The sequence below is a fragment of the Rattus rattus genome, chromosome 18 (genome assembly GCF_011064425.1).
Source record: "Rattus rattus isolate New Zealand chromosome 18, Rrattus_CSIRO_v1, whole genome shotgun sequence".
Classification (NCBI taxonomy): domain Eukaryota; kingdom Metazoa; phylum Chordata; class Mammalia; order Rodentia; family Muridae; genus Rattus; species Rattus rattus.
Window position 1 is genome coordinate 30,652,133 of NC_046171.1, and position 19,128 is coordinate 30,671,260.

A 19,128-nucleotide genomic window follows, 5' to 3' on the forward strand; every position below is an offset into this window, starting at 1 on the left:
GAGCAGCTTCAGACTTGACCTGGCTCAGCATCTAAGGGCCATGAGGTGAAGATTACTGCCTCATCACATGGGTGACTAGATTGTCCTGTGTGAACTCACCTTCGTTCCCTACATGCAAATTCTTCTACAGTCAGGCAGACGGATGGACAGACAGACAGTGGGAGGGAGGGAAGGAGGAGAAGGATAAATGGCGTATTTTCATGCATCGGGAGTGTGTTCTATAAAAATATACTCCTAAGGCCAAAAAATATGAGGCATCCTGAGGCAGGATAGAAAGACAGGGGACAAGATGGGGACGTGGGAAGGGGAGAAGCCACCTGGTCCCAGGCTTAGGTGAGGTCTCTCACCAACTGAGAGTCAAGCATCCCCGTGCACTTAGCATGCGTTGTAAAAACTGTTTACATAGCGACAATCCCCCTTTTACATGAGGATATTCACAAGTAAAAATAATGTAAAAACAGCAACATACGTGCTTAAGGCCTGAGCATCCTTAACTTAGAATTCAATCTTCTGCCTCCCCTCACGCTTTCTGGGGATCTCACAAACTTTGGTTGGCAGTAAATGCTTCCTGTGATTTGGGATGTTACCATGGACAAAATCCTGGTTTGGAACACCCCCAGGAACTCCCTTTCAACCTCAAAGTCCATGACAGCTGTAGAGATGACAACTGAAAACCCACCAGCACTGCACACATGGCTACTGTAAAGACTGGAAAATCCAGGTCTCCCTTGGGAAGCTGGGGGCCATGTGTGTGTCTTACTCAGTGATCACCCTTTCTGTTGACCCTGGGTTTGAATCGATATTTTAAAACAAGTTCCTTCAGGCAAGCAATTCTGCTTTAAACTGGCTCATCCTGAGAATCCTGTCTACAGTGAAGTCATAGACCTAGCTTAACCTCGGCAGGGCTTGCTTAGGAACCCCACGGACGGACGGACTGCGAGTGGGGAGGGAGCTGTGCTCCACAGCTGTTGACAATCCCATCACCTCAATGCTGTAATCACTCAGGAACATATTAGAGACTTCTAAAACTAAAAAGAAATACCACAGTCTAAATTATTTCAAAATACCAGGAGGAATGGTAAATATTAAATTAGAAGAACTGTCAAAATATTCAGATATTGTTTTCAATGAACAGCGGGGCCTCTGGTTTTAACTGAGCACAGCGCCAAGCTACGGGTAGACATACTAGCTTTGCGGACAAGATCTGAAGCTTGCTCTTGCAATCGCTCCCGGGCAGCTGCTAGCTCGCTTTCCACTTCCTTGTGCTTGCTTAACAAGGCCATTTCCCCATCCTTGGCATCGTCAAGCTGTTTTTGAAGAACCTAAGGAAGATCATATAGCCATAATCAAACACAAGCATGGTGCTAAGCTGAAAAAAAATATTAAAATTGTAGGTAAGCATCGCCTTTCTCTCGCCAGAAAGTTCTCTGTAACTAGGGCTCCTTAGTTTAAGTCTGTAAGATAACACAACCTGGCATTTTAAGTCACATGATCCAGTGAGGGAGGCCTATTTCCACCCTGTCTACTGCATTCTAATGCTCTGCAGATGCTAACACGGCCGGCCAGGAAGCCTTCTGCGCTAGTGCCACATAACACTTGTGGAGGCTTTCGACGTCCTTTCTACACGTGGGCTGGCTCTTATAAATTTCACTTTTAAGAGCAATAATTTCTTTGTTCAATGTCTAAACATCAAATAGTGAGGCAGACCATCCTTAAAAAAGAGAAAAAGGAAAGCACAATTAATCCCCAAGCTCAGTATTTCCACTCTCCCAAGTCACTGGTGGAAACACTAGTAAGCTTTTTATAGGAAATCATTTATAGTATTAACACTGTCTTAAACGTTATCTTTCTGGGTGCTTGATATCGGGACTTCTAACTGAATAGGTAAAAGTAATAAAAATTACCCCTTCCACGGTATTTCTCACAAAGGCAAAGAAAAAAAATTGGGAAAGGGGCTTAAAGTGGTGTGAACACAAACGCCCAATGCTAAAGCTAGCAGGCTGCCCTTCAAGTCAACAAGTTAACACAAAGTTAATACATAAAAGAAAAGTAGATGAGGCTAAGCGATGGCTTAGCAGGTAAGGGTACTTGCTGTCTTGCAGCGAACTCAGGTTTAGTTCCCAAGCACCCACACGGTAGCTTACAACCATCGGTATGCATGTAGTTTTATAAAATACCCATACTCATAAAATAAAATAAAATCCAGAATAAACTGCTTAAAGCCATTAAGCGTCTACTCTCAAAAAAAAAAAAAAAGAAAGAAAAAAAAAAAGAAACAAAACAAAACAAAAACAAAACAAAACAAACAAAACAAAACAAAACAACAACAACAAAACTCTCCTGAACCCCAGGGGAGCAGAGCTAGGTAGGCGGAAGTTGGGGAACCCTGGAGCACACTGGCTAGCCTGAACCACTGAAATGGCAAACAAAGACCTCTGGTTTCAGCAAAAGACCTCAACATGCAAGATAGAGAGCAATCCTAGAAAACCCCCAGTGCCAACCTCAGTTTCCACGTACATAGGTGGGCGCGCGCCACATTCGCACCAACGCGCATGCTCACACACCACGCACAGGTAAAGCAAGAACAAAAACCCTAAGCGGCCCACGCCCTCTCACCTGTACATTGTTCTCTGCTGTGGCCAGAGCCATCTGCAGCTTTTGGCATTTGTCGAGAAGGCTGCTGGCTTCGTCCTGCACCATCTGCAGTTCCGTCTTTAATTTTCCTATGGTTTTTCGTAAAATGGCTTCTTGCCCCTGGAACTCTTTGCGAAGATCGGCCTCCTTGTCCCTGCTGGCCTGCAGGCTTTCGGCCGTGAAGAGCTGTGACCTTTTCAAATTATCAAGCTCACGCTCATAAAATAATTGGGCTTTGCTCAGCTTGCCTTCGTACTCCTCGATGAGCTCTTTCTTTTCGAGTCTCAGCTCCTCCAGGGTGTTGTTCAAGGCCTCCACCTCCCTCCTGTGCAGTTCCTCGGCTTTCTCCTGCCCCAGGTTCATGGAGGCGCTGTGGTCCTCCTGGGACCTCAACAGCTCTTGGACTTCGAGTCTGTGAGTGGTTCTCAGCTCTTCCAGGGCCGACTGCTTGTCGTTTTCAAACTGAACCTGGAGCTGCCCGAAGCTCCGCAACCTTTCTTCGAATTTCTTCCTGATCTCTTCGACCTCCCGGGACATGGTTACTATGCGCTGAACATGCTGGGCCTCTGCACAAAGCTGCATGTCCTCAACTCTGCGCTTATAGGCTTCAAACTCTTTCAAAGCCTCCTGCTTCATCTTCGCGTGATCTTCTAAAGACGCTTCCAAAACTTGAATCTTTCTCTTAAGGTCTAACTCTTCCGTCACCCTGCTCTTGTATAGCAGTATCTTCTCTCGTGTTTCCGCAAGGATTTGTTGGATTTCTTCTTCGTGGGCATCTTTGAGGGCCTGAATGGCAGAATCGTGCTCGTCATTCTTAGTATTTAAAGCATATATTACCTACGTGGCAGAAGAAGGGAGAGGAACTCAGCACACGTTTTTACATCTTGAAGTTGATTCTTACATTTGGATTGATTCTTTTTTCTACATACATATGATTTCTGGTAACTATTAGATACTAAAATATCAGGCAATTATTTTTGCACCCACAGATTGATCCTCTTTGCAGATTCTATCCTTGCATAGATTTAAGCTGTTATTTCAAAACATTTCAAGGTGACTCATTTGCAAAAATGCACACGTACAATCCCAGCACTTCAGGAGGTTAAGGCGGAAGGATAAAAAGTCACTACACACATAGTGAGTTCCAGGTCATCTTGGACTACATGGAAAGGCATCAGTCTATCTCCTCTGTCTCTGTCTCTGTCTCTGTCTGTGTGTGTCTGTCGGTCTGCCTGCCTATCTCTCTCCCCCACACCCCACTTTCTTAAAAAAAAAAAACAGTCAAATTTAAGAATAATATACTGTCATTGAAAGGAAGAAAGGACTATCAGAGGTCATCTGGACAGAGGAGAGAGCTCTCTGTACAACCCAGGCCAGCATAGTGGGGGCTACAGAAGAGTACAAGGAGGAAAGTCTCAGGTAAGAAGCCACTGTGTAGCATGTTCTCATCTCACATTCATGTGCATGGAGCTCTAGAGACTAGGCTTCCCCAGAGCACACTTTATGTGTTAAAGGACCTACTTAAATATACAAATGTTAGAAATTCCCCTTTCTACAACCTTTATAGTTTGCTTTTGTTAAGAGATTAGAACTATTTTGACGATGAACAAAATCTTCTGTGTTCTAAACTAGCAAGTCAATCTAAATTTCTCTTCTACTTTGAAAACTCACTTAAGCGATTTAAACCTGACCGGGGCTGCACCTCTGTGTTTCCACTGGAGCAGTAGCTCTCCAGTCCCAGGGAGCTCCAGAACCACAGGGCTCAAGGGTCAGTCCTCTTTCCCCAGATCATCCCTACGCTTTCGAGCTCCCAGAGCCATCTGAAGTAGACATGATCAAGTGGAACTGAACTCTTCTTAGTCTTTGAGATCTAAGGTCACCTTCAAGTGGACAATGTTAGAACTGAGCTGAATTACAGACATGGACGAAATCCACATCTATTGTGGTGAATGGAGATGCCCATAGCAAACCACACTGAATGTGAGATGAGGAAGAACATTGCCTTTATCCCATCCCAAGCAGCCATTAAGACGAACAACCAGGGTCATTGTCTCACTTGTGTAAGAGCACCTGCACACAGAGGTGCACACATCTACATTAATAGGTATACACAAACACATACACACATCATTATAAATCTAAGTAAAAATGAGACACACTTTGCTCCATTGTGGGTTCCTTTCCAGAATGAGTATATGTGTGTGTGTGTTGTGTCTCTCACACAGAAAGGTCTGTCACACATAGAAAAATTAATTCTTGATGCTTGAGATGTGTGTTTATGGTGTTTTATCATAACAGTCTGATTGCATTAATATACTGGTAGTATATCAATATATTCCTTCTGAAAATCTAACCAGAAATAAAATATATTCATTGTCCAAAGAAGCACATTTATAATAAAAGCCATCCACCAAAACAAAATGTATTATATTAGCATATTAATTAAAGTCAGCTTCCATTCAAAGGATGCTAGGATGTACAAATTAAGGCATTTTAAAATTAGATCTCCAATAACTCAAGAAATAATAACAAGCATCAACAAGGATTGAATTAAATTAAAGAGCCTTTGAACAGTTAAAGAAACAAATGAGTAAAACAACATACATAATGAGAGAAAAGTATTTGCCAGCTCTACTTCCAGGAGGGATTGATATTCAGAATACATAAAGAACTCAAATTATTCAACAGCAAAATGCTAAGTAATCCATTTAATAAATGGTCAAGGATCTGAATAGATACTTAAGGTTCAAATGACCAATAACCGTACTACATGAGAAGAGCTGGTGTTAGTTACTCTAACATTTGCATCACTACTGCACCGGCCTGTCAGGTAAGCATGCCACCTTGTAGACTGGCTTGTAGCTGGGCTGAGGTTCACCTTTTTCCTCTGAGAGCATGCGGAGTGCCTTCCAGTATCGTGAACGCTAGTCACTTGAGGTGAAGGCTCTAGTTAAGTGCCATCTGGACTTCTTCATACTCAGCGAGACACGTGGGTGTTATCTTCAGCAATAGAGGCTTACCTTTGGATTGTGGCCAGTGATCAATAGCCTTGGGAATAGCTTGAGTGGTTTGGGGGTTTCAAGGGATCCTCTTTGCTGACAACTCAATTAGTTGTAACCCAGTTCCAGAAGTGGAAGCTTCATTTGGTGACAGGAGATGTCCGGGGGGTGGGGTGGGGGGGCTCTATCTCCCCTGTTATTTGGTGATTCCATTTAGATCACCTTCCCTCAAGTAAGTTTCCATATGACCGCAGTTTTAGCTGCCTCTCCCTGATGCATTTTTCCCTTCCTTCCCTATTTCATCTTCCTGCTCGACTAACCCCAGTTGAGGTTCCACCCATAACTATCTATTCCATTCTATCACCTCCCCTAAGCCCTTATTCTATACCTAACTTGTGTGGTTATAGGGACTGTAGCTTCCTTATCAAAGTCTTAACTGCATCGGCTACTGTTCCAGAGAACCAGGGTCCTAACACCCACGTGGTCACGCATAACCATCTGTAACTCTGTTTCCAGGGGATCCGACACCTTTTTCAGGCCTCCACACGCACCAGACATATTTACAGTATACAGACATGCATACACATGTTGCACAGACAAAATAACCATACATGTAAAAAAGATAAGAAGTAATTTTAAAGACATGGAAATTTCGTCAACACCAGCCAGAATGGCTATTATCAAGCACACAGAATTAAAACATACTTTGGATGCAAGGGAGCAGACATCGTCCACATCCTCCAGTATGTTGTTTCTTTGTGGCTATCACTCTAATTGGAGCAAAAGTGAATCTCAATATCACTTTAGCTTGCATTTCCCTTATGGGTAGTGAAGTCAAACATTTTTTTCTGTTATTTCTGTGATTAAGAATGGTCCCATAGGCTCATACATTTAAATGTTTAGTCATCAGGGGATGGCAGCACTTAGCAGGCGTGAGGAGGCCTGGCCTTGATGGAGGAGGAGTGTCACTGAGGGGTGAGCAGCTTTGGTGTTTTAAAAGCTCAAGCCAGGCCAACTGTTTCTCTTCCTGCTGCTTGCAGATCCAGGTGTAGAACTCTCAGCTCCTCCGGCACCATGCTCCCTTACATAATAATGGACTAACACTCTGAATCTGTGGGCCATACAACATGGGACTTTAATAATACTGTCAAAACTCAAATTTCTTAAGAAAACTTCTACTTTTGCTACTAGGGCTTGTTCTATTTGTTCTAGAATGATAACATGCTGCCTGGATTCATATTTGGTGATACTCTGGAAATAGCTTCAAATGTAAAATGTTCACAAATTATCCAGGATAATTCTCTAATTCTTAAATGTTTCCAATGAGCTCTGAACAGCTTACTTAGGGAATATTATTTGTCTGTAATGTAGTTTATAGTTTGGAGCACGAATATTAACCCCATGTCTCAGAAAAGGCAGACTATTCAAATAATTAAAGCTCCTTCCCTCTGTATGTCATGAAATTGTACATATTTCCTTGCTGATTTTCTTGACAGTTCCACAATCTACATTACTTCAGTGACAGTTTTAATCATTGCACGAGAGGAAAAAAAGCAAAACCTGTTTATAAAACCAGATTTATCACAAGTAGCTCAAGATGAGGTGGAGAGAAGCAAAGCAAACACTGAGGAGATCACAAATGAGCTCAAAGAGCATCGATGAGGCAGGAGCCACAAGGATTGTACCGAATGCCATCAATACCAAAGGAAGGTCAGAAGAAAATCCTAGGCTACGGTGGTGCTAAACACATGCAGTGCATCTCTCTCTGTCTCCGTCTCTCTGTCCCTCTGTCCCTCTGTCTCTCTGTCTCTCTCTCTCTCTCTCTCACACACACACACACAAACATATACAGGGGAGGTGTAGATGCACAACTTTTTCCTTTCTGAACCAATTTAAAATACATTTTATCTACCAGCGCATACTATGCCTAAATACATTCAAACATTATTTTCTAATATCGATGTATTATCACACTCCCAAATTTAGACTGATAGAATATTCTCTAATCCTAGAGCATAATAAACATAATCAAATTATCCAGTAGTAAAATTTACAGTATATTTTCTTTATCAAGGTAGATCTACCTAGAATTCTACATTGTAGTAAACTGTCATATCACTTTAGTTTCTTTAACCGGAAACACATGCACATGTGCACACACATGCACTCACGCATGTACCTTTGCAGAGAGAGAGAGAGAGAGAGAGAGAGAGAGAGACAGAGAGAGAGAGAGAGAGACACAGAGAGAGACAGAGAGAGAGAGACAGAGACAATGAGCAAGAAAAGCTAGTATGTTTTTTAAATTTTATGACATTTGTTTTTAAAGAACCTATTGGTTTATAAATTCTGTAGTTTTTATGCTTTCATTTTGTTTTTTAATATCACATGACTTAAGGAAATTTTTTGTTCTATCTTTTCAGCCCAACTGTATGCTGAGTATCTAAAATTAACTAATATCACATATATTGATATCATATTAATGATCTATGGGTAAATCTATGAAACCTATTATTCATTTATCAACATTCTTCTCAAGTAGTATCCTTCCCTTGAAATGCTCTAGGCTGAGGCAGGAGGATCACCACACTTCAGCCTCTGAGCCACAGTGTATGACTGCCCAGATGCAGGGTTTTGAGTTGGCCCACCCTAACATCTGTGAAATGCTGGAGTGTGTGAAGGAGCAGGTCTTGCAGATCCAAAGCTGTAGAAACTCTACCACATAGGGCAATAAAAGGATATCTGAGAAGGGTCCCAGTGAGGATCCAGTATTGATCCAGTATTGATGGTGCAGCACAAGCCAGAGACCTCCAACCAGACCAGTGACTCACTGCAATGAACATTTGCAAGTAAAGCTGTGTGGACAAAAGGGTGTATTGTGGAACACACTGTGACACACCACAGCATGCATGGTGAGATTTCTTTCTTAATTTTCTATTTTTTAATTTTTAATTGTTATTCTTTTGGGGGGTTGCAAGGATGAAGGGTGGATATGGAGGGGCGGGGAGATGAGTGGAATTGGGGTGCATGATGTGAAATTCACAAAGAATCAATAAAAAGTTAAAAAAAATAAAACCTCATCATTCACAACAACAACAACAACAACGACAATGGTAGATCCCAAGACCAAGCATCCGACCCATGTGCACCAAGTTACAGGCCCCGGCTTGCCACCCAGCTCTGTGGGATCCTGTCCTTTCTTTTCCTAGGTGGGGATTATCAAGCAAAAGCCATGTTCACACCCACAGACGGAATTCTAAGGAGCTGTGAGAACTGTAGAAAAACAAGAACTAACAAAGTAGCCCTGTAAAGAGAAGCTGGTGGTTCTCAAAACTGTAAGAGGAAAGCCCTTCTAATCCACGTTCTTGCACACTATTCAGGCACACGGTTAACTTCCCACTGCTAACTGTACAACAGGATGTGCTTGGGAGCTGCTCACAGATAGATGTCCAAGGGGAGCAGTACACAACATACACACGAGTTCTGCCCTGGCCAGAAGTTAACTGCCTCCATTTTCCACCTCCCGATCTACTTTCTTTTGTATTAAATTAAACAGAAAAACAAAAGCTGCTTTTCATACATTATGTAATCAAATTAATTCCAGCAACAGACTTGCGCCCAAATGAAACGTTTAGGAGGCAATTAACAAAAAAAGCTCGTTCGGATTTATGTAAGCCAAGGGCACTTTAAAACCTTGATTTTAAAATAATTTGAAAACCTAATTGCTTTCAGAAATAATTACTTTAAAAGAAACATTTGTTCTGTTTGTTTCTAGTATTGTTGGAAACATATTCCGGAAAATATTTATAAAGTATAATGATGCTTTGTTTCTCTGCATGATGTAGAATGCATCTATTTTCTCAGAAGATTAAACCTGAATTTTGAAACATGTCTTTTTGAACACAGAAGTCATAACATCTCACAAATCCAGCTGTCTGTCATTCAATAAGATCTGTGGTACCAAACTTTAAAAACAACCAACAACTTTTTGTGAAGGTCTACTTAGTGCTCTGAATTTTTTTTTTTAAAGAATTCCAGCAAAGAAAAGTATATGCACTCCTACTCCTGAATAGAACTTTTCAAGATAAAACGTACAAAAAATACCAACAATTTTAGATAATATGCATGTGTGTCAAGTATCAAGCTGTAGGGTGCAGAATACAGGACACAGTGTGAAGCCTTCAGTAGACTGAAGGTTATCAGAAAAGCCCCAGAAGGGTGGGCTGGTGAGATGGCTCAGCAGTGAGGATCCAGATCCAGTTCTTATCATCTGCAGATCTTCAGTTCTACTTCAGGGATGTGATGTCCACTTCTGGCTACCACAGACACTGCACACACACACACACACACACACACACACACACACACACACACGATATGCATACATACATGCACACAAGCAATCATATGCATAAAACAGTTTCTTAAATTAGTAAATTTTGGAAGGCCTGAAAGGACACGGCAGAACTATGAGGAGAACCAGCTGGATGAACCAAATTAGCAAATTCCAGCTTCAAGTGAGAGACCAAGCCTAGGTAAATAAAGTGTACAGCAAGTGATCAAGAAAGACCTGACATTGGGGTTGGGGATTTAGCTTAGCGGTAGAGCGCTTGCCTAGCAAGTGCAAGGCCCTGGGTTTGGTCCCCAGCTCGAAAAAGAAAAAAAAAAAAAAAAAAAAAAAAAAAAAGAAAGACCTGACGTCGGAAGAGAGCAGACCATCCAGGAGTTCAGACATCCCAAGGCTGCAGGACAGACTGCCACCTCTGCACACCTCGGCCCACATCCCTGGTCCAAGGGGAAACTTCACAGTGCCTCTAGACAGAGGGATACAGGAACAGACAGCTGCCAGTACCTGCAGTTCTGGTCTGCGTCCAGAACCGAACTGATCCGGCCAAACAGCTCCCTGCACCCAAATCCTGTGGGGGAGAGAGCTGGACCCTCAGAAGTGTGGATGTTCTTGAGAAGTCAGAGGAGAATACCCTCTGTCCACAGTCCAGACCCAAGAGGGAATCGCATAGTGCCAACTGTGCCCGCTGGGTGCCAGGACCTACACGAGCAATCAGGGGCAGGACCCTTTGATTCCTGCTCGTGCCTAGAGCTAGAAGACAGTCTCCAGGACCACAGACACACCTGAAATCAGAGCTCCTGTTCTCAGAAAAAGCTGAAAGAAAACAGGAAAACAGTTCTACAGCAGTGTTGACACAGAGGTCTACAGCAGGGTCAAGTCACTCCCAAAAACAGCAAGACAAGCAAACACCAGAGACAACCCAATGTCTAGAGGCAAGCGCAGGAACCTAAGCAACAGAAACCAAGACTACTTGGCATCATCAGAGCCCAGTTCTCCCACCAAAGAAAATACTGGATATCCAAACACATCAGAAAAGCAAGATCTAGATTTGAAATCACATATTTTGATAATGATGGAGGACTTTAAGAAAGACATAAAGAACTCCCTTAGAGAAATGCAAGAAAACACGAGTAAAACGGGTAGAAGACTTTAGAGAGGAAACATAAAAATCCCTGAAAGAATTACAGGAAAACACAACCAAACAAGTGAAGGAATTGAAAATGGAAATAGAAACAATAAAGAAAGCACAAAGGGAGACAACCCTGGATATAGAAAACCAAAGGAAGAGACAAGGAGCCATAGATACAAGCATCACCAACAGAATACAAGAGACAGAAAAGAGAATCTCAGGGGCAGAAGATACCATAGAGAACATCAACACAACTGTCAAAGATAATGTAAAATGCAAAAAGCTCCTAGCCCAAAACATCCAGGACACAATGAGAAGATCAAACCTAAGGATAATAGGTATACAATAAAGACTCCCAACTTAAGGGGCCAGTAAATATATTCAACAAAATCATAGAAGAAAACTTCCCTAACCTAAAGAAAGAGATGCCCATAAATGTACAAGAGGCATACAGAACTCCAAATAGATTTGACCAGAAAAGAAACACCTCCCGTCACATAATAGTTAAAACACCAAATGCACAAAACAAAGAAAGAATATTAAAAGCAGTAAGGGAAAAAGGCCAAGTGACATTTAAAGGCAGACCTATAAGAATTACACCAGACTTCTCACCAGATACTATGAAAGCCAGAAGATCCTGGAGAGATGTCATACAGACCCTAAGAGGACACAAATGCCAGCCAAGTTACTGTATCCAGCAAAACTTTCAATTAACATAGATGGAGAAACCAAGATATTCCATGACAAAACCAAATTTACGCAATATCTTTCTACAAATCCAGCGCTACAAAGGATAATGGATGGAAAACTCTGAAACAAGGAGAGACACTACACAGTAAAGAAAGCAAGAATATAATTTCCTTGCAATGAAACCAAAAGAGAGACAAACAAACATAATTCCATCTCTAACAATGAAAATAACATGAAGTGACAATCACTATTCCTTAATATCTCTCAACATCAATGGACTCAATTCATCAATAAAAAGATATAGACTAACAGACTGGATACATAAAGAGGACCCAGCATTTTGCTGCATGCAGGAAACACACCTCAGACACAAAGACAGTCACTACCTCGGAGTAAAGGCTAGAAAACAATTTTCCAAGCAAATGGCCCAAAGAAACAAGCTGGAGTTGCCATTCTAATATCAAATGAAATTGACTTTCAACCAAAAGTCATTAAAAAGATAAGGAAGGACACTTCATATTCATCAAAGGAAAAATCCACCAAGATGAACTCTCAATCCTAAATATCTATGCTCCAAATACAAGGGCACCTACATTCATAAAAGAAACCTGACTAAAGCTCAAATCACACATTGCACCTCACACAACAATAGTAGGATATTTCAACACCCCACTCTCATCAATGGACAGATCATGGAAACAGAAATCAAACAGAGACGTAGAGAAACTAATGGAAGTTATGAATCCAATGGATTTAACAGATATTTATAGAACATTCCATCCTAAAACAAAAGGATATACCTTCTTCTCAGCACCTCGTGTGAACTTTCTCCAAAATTGACCATACAATCGGTCACAAAACAGGCCTCAACAGATACAGGAAGATAGAAATAATCCCACACATCCTATTGGATCACCATGCACTAAGACTGGCCTCCAATAACAACAATAATGACAGAAAGCCCACATATACATGGAAGTTGAACAATGCTCTACTCAATGATAACATGGTCAAGGAAGAAATAAAGAAAAAAATTAAAGACTTCTTAGAATTTAATGAAAATGAAGATACAACATTTCTAAACTTACGGGACACAATGAAAGCTGTGGTAAGAGGAAAACTCATAGCTCTGAGTGCCTGCAGAAAGAAACAGGAGAGAGCATATGTCAGCAGCTTGACAGCACACCTAAAAGCTCTAGAACAAAAAAAATAAATAAACCTAAGAGGAGTAGAAGGCAGGAAATAATCAAACTCAGAGCTGAAATCAACCAAGTAGAAACAAAAAGGACCATAGAAAGAATAAAAAAAACCCCAGAGCTGGTTCTTTGAGAAAATCAACAAGATAGATAAACCCTTAGTCAGAATAACCAGAGGCTACAGAGAATGTATCCAAATTAACAATATCAGAAATGAAAAGGGAGACATAACAACAGAATCTGAGGAAATTTAAAAAATCATCAGATCCTACTACAAAAGCCTATACTCAACAATACTGGAAAATCTGCAGGAAAGGAACAATTTCTAGACAGATACCAGGTACAAGTTAAATCAGGAACAAATAAACCAGTTAAACAACCCCATAACTCCTAAGGAAATAGAAGCAGTCATTAAAGGTCTCCCAACCAAAAAGAGCCCAGGTCCAGACGGGTTTAGTGCAGAATTCTATCAGACTTTCATAGAAGACCTCATACCAATATTATCCAAACTATTCCACAAAATTGAAACAGATGGAGCACTACCGAATTCCTTCTATGAAGCCACAATTACTCTTATACCTAAACCACACAAAGACCCAACAAAGAAAGAGAACTTCAGACCAATTTCCCTTATGAACATCGACGCAAAAATACTCAATAAAATTCTGGCAAACCGAATCCAAGAGCACATTAAAACAATCATCCACCATGATCAAGTAGGCTTCATCCCAGGTATGAAGGGATGGTTTAATATATGAAAATCCATCAATGTAATCCACTATATAAACAAAGTCAAAGATAAGAACTACATGGTCATTTCATTAGATGCTGAGAAAGCATTTGACAAAATTCAACACCCCTTCATGATAAAAATCCTGGAAAGAACAGGAATTCAAGGCCCATACCTAAACAAAGTAAAAGCAATATACAGCAAACCACTAGCTAACATCAAATTAAATGGAGAGAAACTTGAAGCAATCCCACTAAAATCAGGGACTAGACAAGGCTGCCCACTCTCTCCCTACTTATTCAATATAGTACTCGAAGTACTAGGAGAGCAATCAGACAGCGAAAGGAGGTCAAAGGGATACAAATTGAAAGGGAAGAAATCAAAATATCACTATTTGCAGATGATATGATAGTGTACTTAAGCGACCCCAAAAGTTCCACCAGAGAACTACTTAACCTGATAAACAACTTCAGCAAAGCGGCTGGGTATAAAATTCACTCAAACAAATCAGTAGCCTTCCTCTACTCAAAGGATAAACAGGCTGAGAAAGAAATTAAGGAAATGACACCCTTCACAATAGTCCCAAATAACATAAAATATTTTGGTGTGACTTTAACCAAGCAAGTGAAAGATCTATATGACAAGAACTTCAAATCTCTGAAGAAAGAAATTGAGGAAGATCTCAGAAGATGGAAAGACCTTCCATGCTCATGGACTGGCAGGATTAATATAGTAAAGATGGTCATTTTGCCAAAAGCAATCTACAGATTTAGTGCAATCCCCATTAAAATCCTACTCAATTCTTTATAGATATAGAAAGAGCAATTTGCAAATTCATTTGGAGTAACAAAAATCCCAGGATAGCGAAATCTATACTCAACAATAAAAGAACTTCTGGGGGAATCACCATCCCTGACTTCAAGCAGTATTACAGAGCAATAGGCAAAAATGTGGTCTAGTATTGGTACGGAGACAGGCAGATAGATCAGTGGAGCAGAATTGAAGACACAAAAATGAACCCACACACCTGTAGCCACTTGATCTTTGACAAATGAGCTAAAACCATCCAATGGAAGAAAGTTATTAACATTTTCAACAAATGGTGCTGGTTCAACTGGAGGTTAGCATGTAGAAGGATGCAAATCGATCCATTCTTATCACCATGTACAAAGCTTAAGTCTAAGTGGATCATGAACCTCCACATCAAACAAGATACACTCAAACTAATAGAAGAAAAAGTGGGGAAGAGTCTCAAACACATGGGTACTGGGGAAAATTTCCTGAATAAAACACCAATGGCTTATGCTCTAAGATCAAGAATCGACAAATGGGATTTCATAAAATTGCAAAGCTTTTGTAAAGCGAAGGACACTGTCATTAGGACAAAACAGCAACCAACAGATTTGGAAAAGATCTTTACCAATCCTACATCTGATAGAGGGCTAATATCAAAATATACAAAGAACTCAACAAGTTAGACTCCAGAGAGCCAAATCACCCTATTAAAAATGGGGTACAGAGCTAAACAAAACATTCTCAGCTGAGGAATATTGAATATGTGAAAAGCACCTAAAGAAATGTTCAACATCTTTAGTCATAAGGGAAATGCAAATCAAAACACCCTGAGATTCCACCTCACACCAGTCAGAACGGCTAAGATCAAAAACTCAGGTGACAGCAGATGCTGGCGAGGATGCGGAGAAAGAGGAACACTCCTCCATTGTTGGTGGGGTTGCAAACTGTTACAACCATTCTGGAAATCAGTCTGGAGGATCCTCAGAAAATTGGACATTCCACTACCTGAGGATCCAGCTATACCTCTCTTGGGCATATACCCAAAAGATGCTCCAACATACAACAAAGACACGTGCTCCACTATGTTCATCGCAGCCTTATTTATAATAGCCAGAAGCTGGAAAGAACCCAGATGCCTTTAAACAGAGGAATAGATTAAAAAAATGTGGTACATCTACACAATGAGTACTACTCAGCTATCAAAAGCAATGACTTTATGAAATTCATAGGCAAATGGAATGAACTAGAAAATATCATCCTGAGTGAGGTAACCCAATCACAGAAAAACACACTTGGTATGCACTCATTGATAAGTGGAAATTAACCAAAAAGTTCAAATTACCCAAGATGCAATCCACAGAGCACAGGAAGCTCAAGAAGAAGGATGACCAAAATGTGGATGCTCCCACTCCTTCTTAAAAGGGGGAAAAATATCCATAGGAGGGGATATGGAAGCAAAGTTTAGAGCGGCGACTCAAGGAATGGCCATACAGAGCCTGCCCCACATGTGGCCCAAAAACTAGATAAGATTGATGAAGCTAGAAAATGCATGCTAAAAGGATATAGATCTCTCCTGAGAGACACATCCAGAGCATGTCCAATACAGAGGTCAATGCTAGCAGCAAACCACTGAACTGAGAATAGGACCCCCTTGGGGGGAATTAGAGGAAAGATTGAAAGAGGTGAAGGAGCTTGCAACCCCATAAGAACAACAACGCCAACCAACCAGAGCTTCCAGGGACTAAACCACTACCGAAAGACTATACATGGACTGACCCAGGGCTCCAACTGCATGTGTAGCAGAGAATAGCCTTGTTGGGGCACCAGTGGAAGGGAAAACCCTTGGTCCTGCCAAGGTTGGACCCCCAATGCAGGGGAATATGGGGGAGGGCAATAAGGGGGATGTATAGGGGGAATACTCGTATGGGAGAGGGGAGGGAATGGGGGCTTATGAACAGGAAACCGGGAAGGGGAATAACCTTTGAAATGTAAGTAAATATATCTAATAAAAAATTAAAAAAAAAAGAAAGACCTGACATCAACCACAGGCCCACCGCCATACCCACACTCAGAAAACCTGACATCAATCATCGCCCTGCCCACATACGTACACATAGGAAAACATGCATACATACTATGCACATAGGGAAACATGCATACATACCACAGACACATGAAAACATGCATACACACTATGAACATGCGAATATGCTTGTACATAAAGACACAGATAGATACATAGATGCAAGACATACATACATAGACACACAGACAAGCACACACACACACACACACACACACACACACACAAGAATCAAATGGTCCCTTTATACAAACAAGCAACCTTAGGATTCTTTTCTTTTGCCAACACCATTGTCTCCATCCTCTGACCTTGCGACCTACTCATGTCTCAATAGCCAGTGTTTGCAGTTCTCCTCCATTCCCTAGATAGCCGTTGCTTATCATTTCTGGGAAGACCTTGGCCATCTCTCCTGACCTCTGCTCCCATCTCTCTGTCCACTGCCCCTACTCTAGTCATCTTAAAGCAGAATCATTACGCCACCAAGTAGGGAGAGCAGATCCTATAGTCTGTGGACAAATGACCCACATAGGATGACAGCAAAAGCGTTCAGACCTTGCAGCAAACAAGCCCCGGCTTTGAATCTGTGGTGCTGCTGACGCTTACGCCACCTGGAAAACATATGCAGACTCCGCATATGCCTCTGCCTATGAGAATATCAGGTTAAGTAACGAAATTCTTAAAACGATTGCCTGAAGCAAGACAATCAAAGGGCCTGCTGCTGCACTTGCCATTACAGGCCGCAGAGAGGAGTAGTTAGTTCCTGTCTGTCCGTCCTGTGCATCCGTCCTGTTCTATCCACTAACTGATGTGTATGCTCTGCTCTGCTCACACTGGCTCTCTTGCAAGGCCATGGCTTTCCACCCCGTCAGGTGACCTGTCATCCCTGTGTCCTCCCTACTCTATATGACTCATCTTTGAGAAGCATCCCAAAGCCCACTTCCCCTTTGAAATCTCTCTGTCTTCGGTCCAAACATACACAATTCGTCACCAGCTCCCTAAAGCTTCTCTTCTATGAGTCCTGCCTGGAACCCAAATGTGTCATTTGCAATCACATCAGTCTATTGTGTGACGTACGTACATCTTGTCTCTGTAAATGAAATCAACTGTCAGTGACAGCAGAGAAACTGTCTGTCTCCAGACTGGTCCACAAGTGTTCACCAAGGGAGGTGATAAGGAAGTGTATCTTAGAGCATCACTCCGCTTACCCTCTATTTAGTGTGGTCCATCCTGCTTTCCTTACTAGGCACGTCTAAACTTCACTTACAAGATGCTTCGATTTATTGAACACATAAAGTCGCCTCTCCTACAAGCCAGCAGGACAAACAGCCAGCAGACATTCCCACAGGTTTGACTGTAGTGAAATTGTTGATGTTCTCTCAACGTCACCACAGAAACGCCTGCAGTATTCAACGAAAAGTAGAGACCAAAACTTCATTTTGTTCTTTTGAATCAAAAATCTTATTGCTCAAAGAGTAAGTTTCGGAACAAAATATCCAGAAGATTGGTTAATTATTTCAATACATATTGTTTGATATTAAGTGTACCAAAACATTTAACAAATTTCATTTGTGCTGAATAACGCAGAATGAATTGATATCAAACTTAGAACACCAAAAATGCATTAGAAAAATCAACTAACAAGGCCATGACAACCAAACTATTTCTTCTTCTTTAAAAGTGCTCCAGGGTGAAGAAAACAAGACAAATTCTATTCTGATAAAAGCTATCAATAGCAATTTACCTAGACCTCAAATACATAAATTATAAATGATTACTAAGAGAGAAAGAAGCTAAAATTTAAATGTTATGAAAAATACACAACCACATAGGAAGAACAACAATATCAACCAACCAGATCCCTCAAGGCTCCCAGGGACTAAACCACCAACCAAAGAGTACACAGGGAGGGACCCATGGCTCCAGCTGCATATGTAGTAGTGGATGGCATTATCTGGCATCAATAGGAGAAGCCCTTGGTCCTGTGAAGGTTCAATTTCCCCAGTTTAGGGGAATGCCAGGACCGTGAGGTGGGAGTGGGTAAGTGGGAGGGGGAGCACCCTCATAGAAGCAAGGAGAGGGGGGATGGGAGAGGGGGGTTCTGGAGGGGAAACCCAGAAAGAGGATAATGTAATTGTAATTTTGAAATGTAAATTCATAAAATGTCCAATAGAAAGAAAAAGGAAAAAAATACCGTCGACAAAAAGTTGGCCTATCCCAAGGGGAACTCAGGGAAGGGTGAAGTGCCAGGCAGATACACCAGAAGCTGCTTTCATGTGTATAAAGAGTAGTTGATCATCCAGGTCATGGCCTGCTTCAAGCACAGATAATCCACCCTCACAATGGTTGTTTTGTAAAAGAAGGACAAGAAAAAGAAAAACAGAGAAGGTGGGCTATCACGGCTGCAAGTTTGGGACTGGGGACTCAGCAAACCAGGAGTAAAATGTGGAAGAGAAGTGGAATTCAGTGAAATATCCTTAGGGAGCCTCGGGGTGATGAAACATGAGAAAAGATACAAAATGGGTATTCA

At 41.4% G+C, this 19,128-nt stretch overlaps 1 protein-coding gene across 1 annotated transcript in view; it reads right to left on the reverse strand.

The window, feature by feature from the left end:
* Fam184a (family with sequence similarity 184 member A) overlaps positions 1 to 19,128 on the reverse strand; it is a 113,116-nt gene that overhangs the window by 53,323 nt on the left and 40,665 nt on the right. Inside the window, exons 2-3 of the mRNA XM_032888489.1 lie at positions 2,617 to 3,471; positions 1,187 to 1,322 (exon numbers count right to left, since the gene is read on the reverse strand). Of these exons, the coding sequence (XP_032744380.1) occupies positions 1,187 to 1,322; positions 2,617 to 3,471 (991 nt within the window). The remainder of the gene's footprint in view (positions 1 to 1,186; positions 1,323 to 2,616; positions 3,472 to 19,128) is intronic.